General features: G+C 37.9%; 1 protein-coding gene across 5 annotated transcripts in view; it reads right to left on the bottom strand.

Moving 5' to 3' along the window:
- Positions 1–17,128: 17,128 nt before the first annotated feature.
- The window catches only part of LOC148029707 (uncharacterized), a 92,050-nt gene continuing 91,204 nt past the window's right edge, over positions 17,129–17,974 (bottom strand). For 2 of the 5 annotated variants that reach the window (XM_087686004.1, XM_087686002.1), the window contains exon 9: positions 17,136–17,848. In XM_087686004.1, coding sequence (XP_087542130.1) covers positions 17,798–17,848 — 51 coding nt within the window. In that variant the 3' untranslated portion in view covers positions 17,136–17,797. Of the gene's footprint in view, positions 17,849–17,974 lie in introns of all 5 variants that reach the window. The other 3 variants (XM_087686005.1, XM_087686006.1, XM_087686003.1) reach the window with 3 other exon arrangements.

The following is a 17,974-nucleotide window of genomic DNA, read 5'->3' as shown; positions in this document are numbered from 1 at the left end:
TGTAAGGTTTGAATCATTAAGGGAAATATGGACTAAAAGAGGCCCTTTAGCTTCAAAGCTAATTATTCTCCTAATGAGAAGAGATCTGAGGTGGGAGAGGGCTGGGCTGGTGTGCACATTTTATCCATTTCCTTTTTCACATTGTATCCACCACAAGTAGGCTTCTCCCCCTACTCCTCTTTATATACCCATCCACCCCCCCTACCCCTTTACTTTCACCTCTAACAACATGGCACCATGCTAGGTGGGCACCACATGCATCCAAAAGTCGAGGGAGTAATTTGATTTTTTTTCTCTTCTCTCCTAAAAGGTGTATTCTCCCTCTCCATTTTGCTAATCTATCCATCAAATCTTTCCTCTATCCCCTTCCATTCACAGCCATAGCCATAGTCTTAAAGGTATCATTTTTAGTTAGTGATCCATAGCTCCCATTCCTTCCTTTCTTGTGGTTGATTCATAGCTCCCATTCCTCCCTTTCTTATAGTTAACTGCCTCTTTTCTTTCTCTTAAGAACTACAAGTTTCTTCTTACATAATCATTCTAATGGCATCTACAAGTCATCAATGATGTCCTTGAGATTTTGTCGAGGCTAATATGTATTCATAATGCAATGGAAAATCATGGACAATGGATAGAACCAATGTTCAAGAAAGATTCATGGGTGTACATGCAACCAAGAGTAACAAGCCCACATTGAATAAGCCATCCTGATATATTGAAGAATAATTGGAAAAGTATATTTCTTAGTTTTAAGGAGGTTTGAGATGGTGGTCTAGTTGCAATAGTAACATGTTTATACTACAAAGATTTTGAATCTTGCCCCCAATGGTATGCACATTATGTACTCTCATTTAACTATAAGTCTCCATGAATATACTCTTTTTCTTAGTTTAGTTGCTTTACATTTCCATCAAGTTTAATAGAGAAGCAACCCTTGAGGAGCCTAATTGGAATATAGGAAGCTTTACATGTTGATGTAGGAAAAAACTTGATGGTTGGGAGGTCCTCACAAAGCCTTCTCAACTCTAATTTTTTTTTAATGAGTATAAATATTCAATGGTTCAACTTGATCATGTCGCCAATCCCTAATCAATGGTGGTCAATGTAGTTGCCAATAACAAATATGTTGAATGATAGTCACACCTCCATGAAGTTCTCAAAAGCTTCAACATCTTTTGATCTTTCTTGGTTTGTGCTAAATCAAGTTTTCATGCATATTCTTAAGGCTATTACTTAACATGACTATCCCTCTATGTCCATTTGTAAAGGTATATATAAATCATTCTTCACATCTATTTTTAGACAAGGCAAGAATAATGCGGATGGTGTGCATATAGATGATGTGAACTCATATAGGGTGCATATAACAATAATATTACATTTCAATACTTGATTGCATGTTCCTCACTATACATGCACTTCCATTATCAATAGTAGATGAAAAAGCACAATTGGATCCCTCTAGTCTCACAAAGATGGGGGGATCGACCTTCCACATTGAAACTTATATGCCAAATGGATTGGTAGAGAAAGTCTCGACGAACAAGTATTGGAACTTATTGAAAGTATGTAAACATTTGACTTTGATGGGGAGTGTGAATATTGACCATTTTGACTTTCGAGTTGGACAAAAAAAGGTGTGTTTGTTCAAGTTTTTTTAATGATCTGTTATGTTTTAATGCTTGCATAATGGTTTTGGCTTTTTTTTCTAGTGGAGAAAAGAATAGAGAAGAACCTAATAGTATCTACAACTTTTCATGGAGTTGAGATCCATGTACAATTTGATGATAGAATTGAAATCGAAGAATAATATATTATTCTTTGTTATTACATAGGTTTTTACTTTGTTTGCAAATATTCCTCTTTTCTAAATTTAAGTTTTTTAATGGTTTTATTTTTAAAAAGTTTAATGGTCTTATCTTAGAGACCCTATATATATGAGTTTGCAAGTCTATCATTCTCATTTTTCATAGCTTGCTTTTTGCTTCCCTCTCTCACCTTGGGACCCTTTCCCTCAATCCCTTCCCTTATGTAGTATGCAAGCTGCCTGAACTCCCAACTAAGAAACTTCATAACTTTTTTGGAGAGAATAGAATTGAAAGGTCGCAAAGACCTATATTAAATTGTTCCCCATCATATCTCTTTCTATGATACAATACTTTGGCATGGGATAGTCTCAAAGTGCTCGCCAAATACATAAACACCTACTTTCGAGAGTATGTGGTGTCCTTTGAGGGATCCCAAGAGGATCATGTCCTTATTGATATCCTAAAGTATCAACGAAGATGAGGCCTTTGAAAAGTGGTTCTATAAGTTTGTGAAGAACCTAACTCCTTCCTTCTACAAAAAGCTTACCATTTGAGAGGCCAGGGCACTTGGAATTGACACATTTGGTTGCCAAATCTTCTCATGGATAGCCACATTTCCCCCCTCCTCAATAAGTAGGAAGATCCCCCTATTATCAAGAACAATGAGGAGAGTCAAGTTGGTGGCTTGTTGAAAGATGCCCGAGACCCAAAGTTATAGCCACTAAACATAATACAAGAGGAGGAGGTGGTAGAACAAAATAGATTCCCACAGTCATTGCTTCCCTCAAGGGCTCATATGTGGAGGCCACTTATATTGGTGAGGGGGAGGAAGCCCCTTTGAGAGATTGTCCCTTCAAAGAGTGCCCCAAGTCTACTCCAAAGCCCAAGATGAGGTGGATGAGAGCAAGGATGTCAATGTAAAAATGTCCAATCTTTATCAACCTAACAAATTTTGTCTTCATAATGTAGAGAAGATGTCTAGTGTATAGGAGGACAAGGCACTCTCCATGCTAGCAATAGCATGCAATTTTCCTTTGGATCACTTGCACTAGGGTGGATGCAATGAGATGCCCCACCCCTACAAAGCTAAGGTACCACCCCCCACATGATAAATGAATCGAAATCCAGCATGGACCTAATCCAAGAGGAGCTAAGGTCATGTTTGATGAATCCCAAAGGTAAATTTAATTCCTCGCTTGTGTATTTTTATTTAGCTTAATGGAATTACAATAATGGTTTTTCTTATGATTGCAGACCATACTGATGGATATACATAAGTTTGAAGTAGATGAGGGGGCCAAAGGGGATTTTGGAAGATATGCCACCTTGGTCCAAAACATAGGGCACATCTCCTCTCAATACACTCTTGTGATCTACATTTACTTTACCCCAATTACTCATGCCTAGTCATGATTCTCAGAGTGCTTTGTCTCTAGTATCACCTAAATGCCAAATAGATCATCCTTGTTCAGAACGGGTTGTTGAGATATGTTTTTGGCACATGCTTAAGTAGGAGAAAAAATTAGCTCAATGTCTTTGGAGAGTGCTTTTGAAGCTTAAAAGTAAAGATCATGGCCAACATGGTGTAGGGGCGGTTTTTGTTGACAACAATGAAGCATTGCAAACAAGCAATTGAAACCACAAATAAGTTGCTTCTTCGAAGCAACGAATTGCCCTTGTATGATTGCATTTGTACTCCTATCATAGTTCTATACTCATCTTCAACTAAGAAGCCATCATATGTAAAATCAATTATGATATTAATATATTTGTTAATCTCTACATGATTTCTATTTGCAAATATTGCGTTTTGCTCTTGTTTCTATTTAACTACATGTAAATGATATTATCTAATAAGTCATAGTTGTGGATATCTCTAATATCTGACTAGTATTCAAATTTGGATTAACAAATGCTCTCAACTAGAAATTCAATGTTGATGTTGAAGTTGGGTATTATAACCCCATTGCAAAGATTAGAAAGGGCTATTTATATACTGCGAAGGCTACATGTGAGCAAAAAAAGAAGCTATGATGCATCAACTAGCTAGACGCAATGCCATTTGGCTAGTTTACCTATCATAGCATCTTTTTTTAATGATAATTACTTATGACCTTGGCAACACACAAACAAGGCTATTTTGACCATTGAAAATGTGGGAAATACACAAACAAGAACATGTAACATTGCAACAATTATTGTGGGGTCCATATAAGCATTAAAAACGTGTGATTGACATAAGTCAAAACATCTAAATCACCACAAACTTTCCAAATTAGTTGCAAAAGTAGATGGAAAAATATACAAAACTCGATTTCATTGATGTACAAATGGATTGCTTTGTAAGAAGAACTACAAATATAGCTTGATTGCCATAGCACTCATGCTACATGAGGTTTTCTTTGGCCCCCTTTACAAGGTGTCATGCTTATGCAATGGGTGGGGGGGGGTGTTGCCATGGCTTGGGGTTACTACTGTGGTGCAAGAAATGCAAGGGGGTGTTGCATAGGAGCGAGGCCTTCGATGGTGAGCATCCCCATGGTCCCTTGCCATGGACATGGTATTCCTTTCATCTCATGCTCCCTATCTACATATGAACGGTATTTTTTACCAATTTATGTCATTTTGTCATGCCAATATTTGGAGGAGAACAAAGAACTACTCACGATTACTCCTAGAACTGTGCTCCTCGTCTCATGCCCCTCATCTCTCCACCCTCATTGAATGGAACATAGATCGCGCCATCGTTGAAGTTTTCCTAATCTTTGTCCTCTTACAGTCTTTTCCCTTTGTACTCATCAAACACACCTTCTTTGCTATTGCCAAGTGACCTTGGATAGAGGCAGATGAAGAGCCTCTATGGCATGAGAAATTTGAGAAAATGCATCCTTGCCAAAGTGCACTTGTATTTTTCCTAGAAAGTGGATGGGGTCACACGATTTACTTCATATAGGCCATTCATGTGGAGAGAGAAAATAGAAAGCCCTAGTGATGAATAAGAGTGAGTACAAAAATGAACTACATATTGTTTGTTTGAAGGGTAAGTGGGTTCAAGGGAGGGTTCACACGTGGGAGGGGCATGTTTGGGGGGGGGGGGGGGGTTGAAAGGAGAGGGTGGGATTCGCAAGGTTTAGGTGGAAGCCCATTTGGAGCCTTAGCGTTGTATGAGGATGCTCGATGTGGCATGTGTATTTGTTACATTACTAGTATGTCATCTTTCACTATTGTGATCTCACATTTGGTTTCTAATAGATTTTGTGAGAACAATGGGCCTTGCATTTTCCAATGTAATTTGAATAACCAAAGATGTATCTATAAAATCAAGTATTCTTAAGATATGCACCACAAGCATAGTAATATAACTTCTTCATATCTTGTATACTCCACATTTCCAAGGACCCATACTTATCCGAAAAGTATGATTTGTGGGTATACAAAATATGCTATGAAAGTATGGAGTATTGACATTAAATTTATAATACTAAGCTATACACACAAAATAAAGTAAAAGGTGTGAAGTTTATATAATATCATGTAATGGGTGATGTTTGTTGCCCCCCATACATTGACAACTTACTTTGTGAAATATTCAACTAGATGGAATTCAAATCCAATTGAAGGATTTATTAAGAGTTTCAACATTATGGACACAAGCTTATCAATGAGATGTCAAACTTTGGCATGAGCATTTTTAAGGCTGGGATCTCTTTCCAAGTCTATAGTGCATTTGCAAATATCTGTCCAAAGCTCCTACTTCAGTTCTAATGACTTGTCATCCATGTTACTTAGGAATATTTGGCCTTTGTCCTTCTCATAAATGCCTTCTTGGTTACATTATGAGTTAGCCTTGATGTATTTTGGTATTTTTGGATCTTAATCTTGCCTATATGCATGCCTATAGAATTCAATAACTCAATTTTCTCCATAGCTACATGGCATCTAAAAGGAGGTTTCATTGTATACACATAATTATTGTGCACCTTTAAGAGCTTGTCAAAGATGCACGTGAGGCAATATAGAGTACAAAAGTGAACATTGTCAATATCAATTGGAAATATTGATTTTCAATTCTTGTCTAGGAACAACCTATTGGGTGGCACTTTCTATTGCATGCTAGTGCTCCTTCATTCCACATGACATGTTCCAAGGACTTGGAACAACTGTTTGTTTTCATATAGTATGGACAAGATATCGATGATAATGTCTTAATGTCACAATTCAACATATACTTGAGTGTCTTTAGATCACCATCCAAGTCCAAGTTGATAGTAAATTATCCAACTTCTTCCACATAGAGCTTCTCACCATTTTCTTGCCTTGCAATTATGTTCAAATAAGGAGTTTATTGAAAGATTCATGATTTAGCACATTATGTGACTTCTTAGGACCTCAGCCTCGTCCTAGTTGCCAAATATCATTTTTTGATTGTACACTAAATGAAATGAGTGTTTTGTCTTGGCATAGGCCACTACACAATTTATTTCTAGCTTGTGTAACACAAGTTGGCATTTGTCGAGCTTCATAATGAACTCCAAAGTCAAACTAGTGCTTGATAAACATACTAAACCATAAACATATTAGAATATAATGGAATCCAAAGTCAAACCAATGACTAATAAGCATGCTAAACCATAAATATATTAGAATTGCACCTTACAGAAATTAGCAATTGTGCACCACAATTTAATTAGGTCAACAACACTATTATTGAACTCATTATACTTATAGGAAATAGTTTTTTTGGTTTGCTTTATTCTACTTCTATATGCTCCTTAATTAAAAATTTTGTCTTATTAACTCTCCAATTGATGGATTTTACATTTGTCACATAGATCTAAGTCGAAATGGACAAGGCAAGACTATATGTTTTATCTTGTTGTGAGCTAGTGCATTTGTTATCATGTTATATATGGCCTCGTAACCTTATTGACTAAACCCACCTATATTACATACAAATTGAACATCTTCCATTGATAAACTACTGAGAGCATCCATAAGAACCTCATTTAAAGCAAGAAGGTGGAGTGCTCGATGTCGAGGGTCTCCCAAAATTACAACTAGATGCTTGTGTTTTAAAAATGCCTTTAGAAGCTCCAACTACAAACCCTCACCTTGGCTTTCGACATCATCAAAAAAGTTCATTAAAAAAGAGACATTATTAGGGGATGTAATAATTTTAGATTGTCTTTCAATGGGAGATTACAAACCTAAATGCTTGCACACACCTTTTTATGCTCCACCATTCAAGGAAAGTGGCAACATTTGTAGTAGTTGATGTTTTTTCCTTGAAACCCATGGACGTTCGGCTACACCTTTGCAACTTTACTTCTACAATGTTCTTATCCTACTTCCTTTTCTCCAAAAGCGATTTTAGTGAAGCATTCTCCTCCTCTAAGGTTGAATTTCTTTGCATGTACTCTACCATGTCTTGTTCCTTGTCTTTAAACTGCTTCAATTCTTTTTCAGGCTTCTACACTTTGTTTCCTTGGTCTTGCAAGTCTTTTTGCAATACATTTCAAGAACCATGGGATTGTAACAAAGGTTGATGAGTATTATACAACATTGACTGATAATATTAATGCATATGAATATTATCATCTAAGCATTTGCAATATCCTAATAGACATTGTTAAGCATTTCCAACAAAAGCAAGGAAGAAACGAAATTAATTCAAGTAGTTGTTTTTTATCAACTCTTTTGTCTTAAGAACAAAGAGTTTCCGCATGTGTAGGCCACACTTGCTATAAGGAGCCTTCATCCACATGAACATACAAATCCACTTTTCTCTTACAACTAATTTTGTCTCTAAGTGATTATGTGAAATGTAAGGTAGGAGAGGAAATGGTGTAGATTGACTTTCTCAGTATAACATTGTTTAGGAAGGATTAGAGGGAAAAATAGAGCATGCAAAATGCTTAGATGGATATAGAATATGGTTAGGCACCATTAGAGATGGAAAATACTATGTTTTGAGATGGGAGAGATAATGTCACTTTTTGGGGTCAAAATTGGCTTGCCTCGCTAATTTGGAGATGGCATAAAGTAGGCATGTAACTACCTCTACAATGTCCCAAGCACCACACATGTGGATATTTAAAATGTAAATTGATTTTGAGACCATTTAATATAAAAAAGTATGTAAAAATGAGTGCTTCAACTTCCAATATGATTGGACACAAAGAAATCCACTTTATACAAAAAAAATTAAAAAGTCATTTTTTGGGGGAAAAAATAAGTCCGACTTGTTGATGTAGCATTTTTAAAAGAGTGGTAAGTCCCATCTTGGAAGATGAAAAAAAGTAAGGTGGAGCCTAGAAATGTAGAAGGCCATAGGAAAAAAAAGCATGCAATGATGACCGTGGAAGAGGGACTAATCCAAGATTGAGGTTTCCTAATCAATTCATTACATGGTTGTTTTTGAGTCCATATTCCCCTAATGTTATAAGAGGAATATACAACCACACCACCTTCTTTAGATAGCACACATTCTAGTGCAAGGGTGTTGGCATTATTTGTGACTTCAAAATTTTGTGAACCTGGGTGGTTTGAAGACAAGAGCGGTGGTCAAAACACTCCTTTAACCTATCAAAACTCTCTTACTCTTGCTTTATCACATGATCCAAACTTGTTGCTTCAGTAGTTTAGTAAGGGATACAATTGCAAGGCATAATCTTTGGTAAAGATAGAGTACCATTCAATAAGGCTAAGAAAGCCTATGATTTTCCTCATGTTCTAGGATGGAGGCCAATCTTGTACATCTTGGAACTTGGCAAGATCAACAATTATACCTTCTTGAGAAACAATAAAATCTAAATACTAAATCTTCTTTTGGAAAAAGGACCACTTGATCTTTTTGGCATAGCACTTGTGTATTCTAAGGATCTCTAGAGCAAAATGTCTTCAAAGAATGTAAGTTGAAGGTTATCTTTGATAATGTCTCCATCTTTGATATAGCTTTGATAATAGCCAGATCTTTAATCAATCTTTGAGAAGAAACTCACACCCTATATTCTATCAAGAAGTTCATCAATGCGGGGAATTAAGTATCTCTTCTTTATGGTTACTTGATTTAGTCCATTATAACCAAAACACAATCTAAAAGATCCATCCTTGTTCTTTTAAAAACAAATAGAAGCACCCCAATATGAGTTAGTAGGGCGCATGAAACCTTGATCCAAGAGTTGTCTCAATTGTTCTTTCAGTTCTATTGCTTTTGTGATTGACATCTTGTAGGGGCTCTTAATGATTTTAGCTCTATGTACTAGCTTGATCTCATGGTCCACTTCTTGGCTAAGGGAAAAATCAACTAATTATATAGGGAATATGTCAATATAGTCACCATGCCAAAAGGATCCATTGTCATCTTTTAAGGGATCTACTTTATTGAGCTTAATCAAGTAGATGGAGAGTCCTTTCCTTATCCCATTGATGATTTGGCTAGTCTTAGTTAGTTAGATTTTTGGTCTTCTAGATTTTCCAAGGGTTTCTACTATGTTTCCATATAGATTTTCAAAGCAGGCTTGGCCTTTACCACAATGTATGCCAATTTTGGATATTAGCCAATCCATCCCTAAGAGACAATCATAAATTTTTAATGACATGTGTCTAAAGTTTGCCTTTGTGGATTCACTTTTCCTCTAAATCTAACTAAAGCTTATTTGCATACTTTGGTGAGATACATGAATACATACATCCATAGTCTATTAGGATCTAGAAAAAACTAATTTTGTAGGTTCCAAAGATTTGGACAATAGAAAATTGGTATCTCACTTCTTGATTATCTACAATTGTGTGGATGGACCCTCTTTCCATTTCCTCTTCAAGGGACGGGTCAACATCTTCCCCTATGGAGGCATAGACAACACAAGCTCCTTGAACATGACCTTGGTTGTTGAAGCTTCCCCTTCTCTAGCAATTGTGAGGGGCATTTGTGTTGCCACTACCACCCTAGATTGGACACTAAGCTTGCAAGTGATTGGGATCATTGCATTGGAAGCATCTCACTTGATTATCTCTATTGAAAATATTGATGTTTTTGTTGCAATATAGAGGAAAGTAAACATAGGTATTGGGTCCTCATTGTGATTACCATTTGATTCAATGGGGTCCTTTTTGGAAAGGAGATCTAATTTTTTCTCTAATTTGAGGGGTATGCTCCGAACCTAGTGTCCCTTTTGGAGAGCACATCAAGGGCTTTCATCAAGGCATCTTCTTAATCAACATGCCGTATGACCTCAAGTTAACCATTTAGGTTGGGTTACCTTTGAGATTGAATGGACTAATAAGAGGGAGACAAATATGTTCCTCATACCACCCCCCTAATGTGTTGCTAAATCTGAGAAGCCTCATAACTACCTTATTGCTTCATCATTACTTCCACCAAAGTCTCACTTTGCCTATTAGACATAGACATGTGATGACACCAAAAGAAGCATAAAAACAAGGCACAAAAATGTCCATGCATATATCATAATTTCATCTTTTGTAAAGGGGATAGCATTTACATTGTTACAAAATCACCAAAAAGAGATAGAGATATGAGGGGGCCACATCCACATCTACATCCATCATAAATAAATGGTATACACAAAAGTGTTACGTGCATATATTTTGAAAGGATAGGAATACTGAAAATCAAAGGCCAAAGGCCTTATAATATCAAATGTATCAAAGTTTCAAAGAAATAATAAAAATATGAAGGGGTGTGCTTTTTGGGGAAGAGGTGGGGTGGAGTGCACGAGTGGTTATGTGCCTCTTTCCCTTCCCTCTCTTGTCCAATTGCATATTCTCCTTTTTGGTGGTGCCAAAAATTTGTTCTCTCTCCTCTCTCCTCTGTCTTTTGTGCAGAAATTTCTTTTCCCTTTTGTTCTTGCATAATGGTTGAAGCTATGCATGAAGATGATGAAGATAACGAATTTGTTCATTACTAAGTGGAAGATTTATGGTTTCTTTTCAATTTTTGAGATTAATGGCAGAGCCATACACATAGATTTTGTGTGCTTTGTCCCTGGTTTTGTGGTTGATTATATTCGTGGGAGGGTTGCTGTCATTTTGGTATGCAGCAGAGGAAAGAAGCTGATCTCAACAAACTACAACCTAATGGAGATTATATGGTGACAAGAAGCAAAAGAAGAATAGGCAATAGGAGAAAGAAGATGAAGAAGAAGAAGCATCTACTACATCATGAAGCAAAATCGATTAAGGTACAACAACAATAGCACAAAAGTGTGGCTACATGATCGTTTGTTGCAGCATTTAACCAGAAAAAAAACAAAATCAAAGATAAAGAGGATGAGGAGGAGGTGAAAGGAGGCACAGGAGAATGGCCAAATCTAAAATGACGACCTCATGTCCATCGACTATCCCCAGTAATTCTTGTGTCTTCCTCTATAGCCTTGTTCCCAACTTCTTGGTCATCAAGACCACAAGCCCTTCCTTCTGAATCAATCTTGAGAAATGGAAAGAGGTAGCATAAAGGAAAGAGGGAATGATTGTGAAACAGAAAGAGAGATGGAGAGTCGTGTAATGCTGGATCAACAGTCCTCCATTGAAGCCGCACGTTCAATTTGTGAAGCGTGTGTTGCATCAACACATCTTTCTTGTGCATGCGATGAGCCCTGAACCCTAGCGTAGGGTCTCCACTCTCTCAAGCAAGGTGTGTTTGCCTCGTATCCTCCCTGCAATAATTCCCCCTGCCTACAATATCTTCATCATGATGATGATGTTGTTGTCCATGATGATGATGATGGTGTTAGTTGCCTGCGCGGATCCCACCCTCGCACCCAAACTCAAATATTGTCACCTGCCCCTAAATCTCCCGGACAAGAAGATTCCCTTCAACTACTATTGCATGCCTAATTGGGACAGGCCCCCATCAAGTTCCAGTTCAATGAGAGTGCTCATTGCAATTTTAAGGTCTAGCTTGTTGCCCATACCCTCACGGACAAGTATGCAACGAAAGTGGACAAGGCCTATGGTCTGAGAAGGCCCTTCCTGTAGGTGAACCCCGATCCTTTATGCAGTAGGAAAACATCCACAGTGCCTATTATGGTGCAACTTATCAGATGGGGAATTCTACCACCCCTCTTCAGGCCCATGCCTCATGGCTTTTCTACTCTGTCCATCGTTGGTACCTCTACTTTCATGAGCGCATCTTGGCCAGCCTTCTAGGGGATGACATATTTGGTCTTCCCTTTTGGAACTATAATCATCGAGACGGAACGACCATCCCCCAGAATTGAAGAGCAGATTGCTGCCAATCTTACCACTACCCATCGGATGGTGGTCAGTGGTGCACCCACACAGTACAACTTTTTTGGGCAGGCCTACTGGGAAGATGATGGCCCTGAACCTGGATATGGTACAACTGAAACAATGCCCTATAAGGGTGTCCATGGGTGGACAGGTGATCACGAGCAGATTCACAAGAAAGACATGGACACCCTCTATGCTATTGTGGAAGAAATCTAGTCTTCTATACACATCATGCTAATATCGACTGATTGTGGAAAGTTTGGAAGAGCTTCCCATAAGTGGAGAACTTATGGGTGAACTGGAATCTTTTAAGGGGACAAATCCAATGTTCTGGTGGAGGAGAGCTGCTTAGAATAAGAAGAAAAAGAATCCCGAATTGAAAAGCAGGGAGAGAAAATGATGAGCAGGTCATGGATTCTTGCTAGCACCCGCTCCCATATCGATAGAAGAAGAAGAAGAAGCAGAGCAAAACAAAATGGCAGCAACAGAGTGGTTCTTCCCCTTCATTCATTCTTCTTCCTCCTCATCCACAATCTCTTCTTCTCTACTTGCAACATGGCCTCCTCCCTCTCCAAGATGGCCTTCTTATCCCTTCCATATGCAGACATAGCATAGCAACTTCCAAGTAGCCGTGTAGAGCAAGGGAGAGAACAAGAGAATGAACAGAAAGAAGAAGCGAGGCCTTTTGCATCTCTGTTTGCTTGTTCTTGTGCAAAGTACACAACTAGATGCAATGACTGTGGCTGCTCTTTCTTGAGTTGATATGATATAATAACTAGAGATCTCGTTCTCTCAAGAAGATAGAAGAATCCAAGGAGGGAGGAGGGAGAAAATGCGAGATGAAGTAGAGGAAGAAGGAGAAAATACAACAAATGACTGTTTTTGTGAGCACCTTTCAAATGTGCAAAGAGATATCATTTACTTTTTCTTTGCTTATGCGGGATGCCCCAACCCCTTAACCTAAGCTGGAACATAACAATGTTAAGCTACACATTAAAATTAACCCTATAATAGGGTGTTCCTAGGCTTCCCTTATTTTTCTTTCTAATAAATTTCTTTATGTACATCATTTTTGTTCACCACACAAGCCCCTTCCAATGCTACCCCCTCAAGAACAACTTCATCTCCCACCCTTTCCCTCAATACATTCTCTCCTCCACTAGACATATGTCCTTTAAAGTTAACCCTTTCTTACACAGCCTAAGCCAAAGATAGATAAGCCTTTGAAACCCTTTTAAAAGGGCATATTCTTATGTTCTACTTTGCTTATACGACATAATAATAGCTCCATGTGGCCAACCTTCGTTAGTCTTGCCTCTTCCTTAACTACCCCTCCCATAGACCTCAAGTACTCAACATCACCATTTCCTCAACACAACTTCAACCCCTCCTTCCCTTCTTGATCTTTATGTCCACATGGTCAACCCTCAATGCCTTTTTAAAGACAAAAAAAAAGACACAAATTTAAAGTGATACATAACACTATCAAAGAAACAAAAAGCTAAAAATATCAAACCTAAGCACATATTCTAAAATTTTAAAACACACCCTTGCGATACCTATCACTAGCAATCACAATGCAAACCCTTTTACAAGGGGACCACTAGCTCAAATAATTTTATCCTCATTGATAACAATGCTAACAAAACTTGAAGTGCGTTTGAAGCTACATGATGGGATTATCTTTCTTTCCCTATTGGACCAAGAAATTGTTCTTATGATCCCTTATTAAAGACCGAACCCTATCCTTGAACAAGTATACAAGTTTTCAGTGTGGGAGTAACCGAGGCAGGAGTTTCCTTACTCTGGTAGTCATGGATTTGGAGTCCTATACCCTACCATGGCTAGGCCTCATCCTTATGATCGAAGTTGTATTACTAACAATTTTGGAAGTTATTTTATATTAGACAATGGTTCTTCTTTGACAAGGTTCGCGGGGACGCTTCACGTTTTAGTGTGGGAGGAATATGATTACACCAAAAGAAGCATAAAAACAAGGCACAAAAATGTCCATGCATATATCATAATTTCATCTTTTGTAAAGGGGATAACATTTACATTGTTACAAAATCACCAAAAAGAGATAGAGATATGAGGGAGCCACATCCACATCCACATCCATTATAAATAAATGTATACACAAAAGTGTTACGTGCATATATTTGGAAAGGGTAGGAATACTCAAAATCAAAGGCCAAAGGCCTTATAATATAAAATGTATCAAATTCAAAGAAATAATAAAAATATGAAGGGGTGTGCTTTTTGGGGAAGAGGTGGGGTGGAGTGCACGAGTGGTTATGTACCTCTTTCCCTTCCCTCTCTCCTCTCTCCTCTTTCTTTTGTGCAGAAATTTCTTTTCCCTTTTGTTCTTGCATAATGGTTGAAGCTATGCATGAAGATGATGAAGATAACGAATTTGTTCATTATTAAGTGAAAGATTTATGGTTTCTTTTCAGTTTTTGAGATTAATGGCAGAGCCATACACATAGATTTTGTGTGCTTTGTCCCTGGTTTTGTGGTTAATTATGTTCGTGGGAGGGTTGCTGTCAACATGCTGTCATAGCTTGGTTTTCTATGCTAGTACAAGTTGCAAAAAAGTAGTATTCCATTTTCAATCCAAATTTAGCATTCGTTTCCCATTGATTTGTAAGGGCTTAACTTGCTTAAGGAAAGATTTTTTCTCCTATTGATCATTCATATCACATGAGGGTGAGGTATGTGAAATATCAAGCTTATTCACATACATGATTCTATACAAAACGACATATGTCATATGAGGAGATATTTACAAATAATATCTAAGAGCTATTGTATACAAGTTTCCTTTCTTAGCCATGAAAACTAAATATAATAAGTATATGGACTTCTAGGGCCTTATACTGACTATGTAGTTTAGGGTGCCCAAACTATTGCACTGACATCTCCCCAACGGACTCATCCTATTAAGAGCATTGAATTTTGTAGGTATTCAAACGCTTCAAGTATAGGTCAATCCCCTCTTGTGCTTCATTGAACCCAAAGGCAATCTCCTAATCCCACCTGAGGGCATTGTCTCCTTGTAGCCCAAATTCAAAGTCTCAAGCTTGCTTCATTTACTGATCTCTCTCTCTCTCTCTCTCTCTCTCTCTCTCTCTCTCTCTCTCTCTCTCTCTCTCCAAAATCAATATGGTAATCAATCATGTCCATTGTCTCTTCTTATATGTATCTTCAAGCTAATGACAAAGTTAGGTCTCTCTTTGAGGTATTTTTCCATACTCTGAGGTATTTCCTAAAGGTTCTCATCTCAAGAGATATCATGGGACTCCCCTATCACCCTACTAAGCTAAATGGATCCACAATAGGGTTGCTCTAATACCAAGTGTAATGGTGCTTCACAAGAATTCGAGTAGAATCCTGAAAAAATGGCACAAGTAGACACATAAAAGGGCTACAAATGTATCAATAAGGAATCCTTGTATTATTCATAAAAAGTAAAACACATGAAGCGCACATCCAAAATACACCCTCATGATGTCGTACATGAGGATTCATTACAAAGTTGGATCACTTATAGGTTGCCTTGTTCGAGCACACCATTATTTCTATACAAGTGCATTTGGCTCCAAGGCCAAAACATACCTACAAAGCCCCAAATGAGAAGGGAGATATCCTTGGAAGTGGGCAGAGAGAGAGAGAGAGAGAGAGAGGTCCTTTAAATGCTTTTATTGTGGCTTTGCTCATAATCCATTGTACCCATTTTCATGTTGACCTTTATGACCACATGTGGATTTGTCTTAAACAACTTCCTTTACTCACAATCCATTGCACCCATTATAATGTCCTTTGCGCAAACTTGTCTTCACTCCCTACATTGGCATCTAGTTTCTTTTGCAACGCACCACCACCTTGTATCTTTGTATTGGCTATCAATTACTCTTGCCATCAAATACCTGCACATAACATTGTTTTCCACGAATGACTTAAAAAGTGTCATCTAACAAGAGGTCTGTCTTATGCAAGGCCTCCTTCGCACCTTCTTGTTAAAGGAAAAAGATAACACAAAACAATCATTGCTAGTTCATGGCAATGTGACCACTTAAAAGATGAAACAAATCCCATGCAACCTTCTTAACTCTGAGTTGATCAATTGGGATGTGTGGCCATCCATGATTGAGAATGTTGAGAACTAGTTATATAGTCATACAACTCAGATATAAGCTTTTGTAAATCCTGAGGTGGCTCTAGGATGAAACAAACTCTTCTTTTTGAAAACGCTAACAATGTGTGATGGATTCCTTGGTAGATATTTAACTCCTCTCCAAGCATTTCTAGACTAATCTTTTCTTGCACACAACAAAATGCTAGATGTCCCTAATGACTTCACATTTTAATTGTGCATAAGTTCAACTATTTTTCCCATGGTTTAGCAACAAACCATGTTACCATGGTCTTATCTCAAACATACTCAAAGCATGTAGAGGTCAAGTACTCTTCACTCTTTACCTCTCCAATTATTTGAAATTGTGCACCAGTATGTGCAATTTACTAACATCACTAGATTGTAGAGATGAGATCCATGTGTTTTCATTGCACGAGAGAGAGAGAGAGAGAGAGAGAGAGAGAGAGAGAGAGAGAGAGAGAGAGAGAGAGAGTGTGTGTGTGTATATGCACACATACATTGGTACAAGAATATATTCTATTTTAATAATCCAAACCATTTCATGATGCAAACCCAATATTTCAAATGGTATTTCTTAAGGAGGAATACCATGAATCTTAGTCTAAGCCACATAAGACAAGGTACACTAGTCAAACTAGCTCCACGATTGAGTAGGTTTAAAAACATGTGAACATATTGCTCAAATTCAGCTTTTGCAATCATAACAACTCTTCTATATATCAGCACATCTAATCAAAAAGACAAAGTATCACTTAAATAAGGGTGGTTCAAATTACACGATAGTCCTAGACCTAAAATATATCCCTCAACTAGCAAGTTTTTACTGAGTCCTTGCAAGAAGTCCACTATAGCATTTTACTTTCGGGAATGAAATTCAAGCCCACATGGCTAACAAGCAATGATGCCTTCATCCTTCAAACAATGTTTGATATATTTGTGTGAATTGCAAGACTCAAAACTTGGTGCTATGGCAACATTTTCTATGTTTTGATATCATAAGTGTTAGAAAAGGTCAAAGCAATACAACCCATGATGAGGATGGTATGAATTGCTACAATAGTTTCTAGATATTGTATCGCCTTTGATTAGGGGGGTAAAATATGGCTTAGAGGCCAACTCTCAATGTGTGTGCATGCACTGTGTGTGTGTGTGTGTGAGAGAGAGAGAGAGAGAACAAGCTATATTAACATCTTAAAAAGGCCAAAATCTGACCTCTGAGACCCATGGTCATGAAGGATGCCCTCATCAAGTGACGCATAATGGAAATGAAAATAAGTTTTGTATCAAATGGACATCATCCAATAATGTCTCTGAGAGCCAATAAGGTATCCAAAACAAAGTAGCATGGTGATTGGCTCTTATAGTGGTTGACAATAAGTCGAGTATAGCATGGGATTGTGAAGAGATCGCATTGCGCCTCTAATAATATGTGCTCGAGTGAGCCTCCTCAAGAATGTTCGGTAGGAGACGACAGCCTGGATCCTAAAGTTGTCACGATGCCACCTTGATCTAAGAGGTAGGGCTGTTTAGCCTGCATTATCGCTTTGGCTTTGTCAATCGTCACCTCAAGGTGGTCCTATGCTACTAGCTTTGCAGAACCAGTGGAGCCGGCGCTGGTAGTGTCGCCCTGAAAACCATGATCAATCACTTGTTAGTGGCGACTCTCAGATTTAAAAAGTCTATCGTTTGTTCGTAGTTTGCCCATTGTCAGGGAGAAGAATTAACAACTTTGTTGCAAGAGTAAGATTATATG

This window comes from Lygodium microphyllum, chromosome 10 (genome assembly GCF_053477565.2).
Source record: "Lygodium microphyllum isolate KBCC chromosome 10, Lygodium_microphyllum_v1.1.10, whole genome shotgun sequence".
Taxonomy (NCBI): domain Eukaryota; kingdom Viridiplantae; phylum Streptophyta; class Polypodiopsida; order Schizaeales; family Lygodiaceae; genus Lygodium; species Lygodium microphyllum.
Note: the sequence above shows the minus strand (reverse complement) of the source record. Positions and strands in the feature narration are given on the sequence as shown.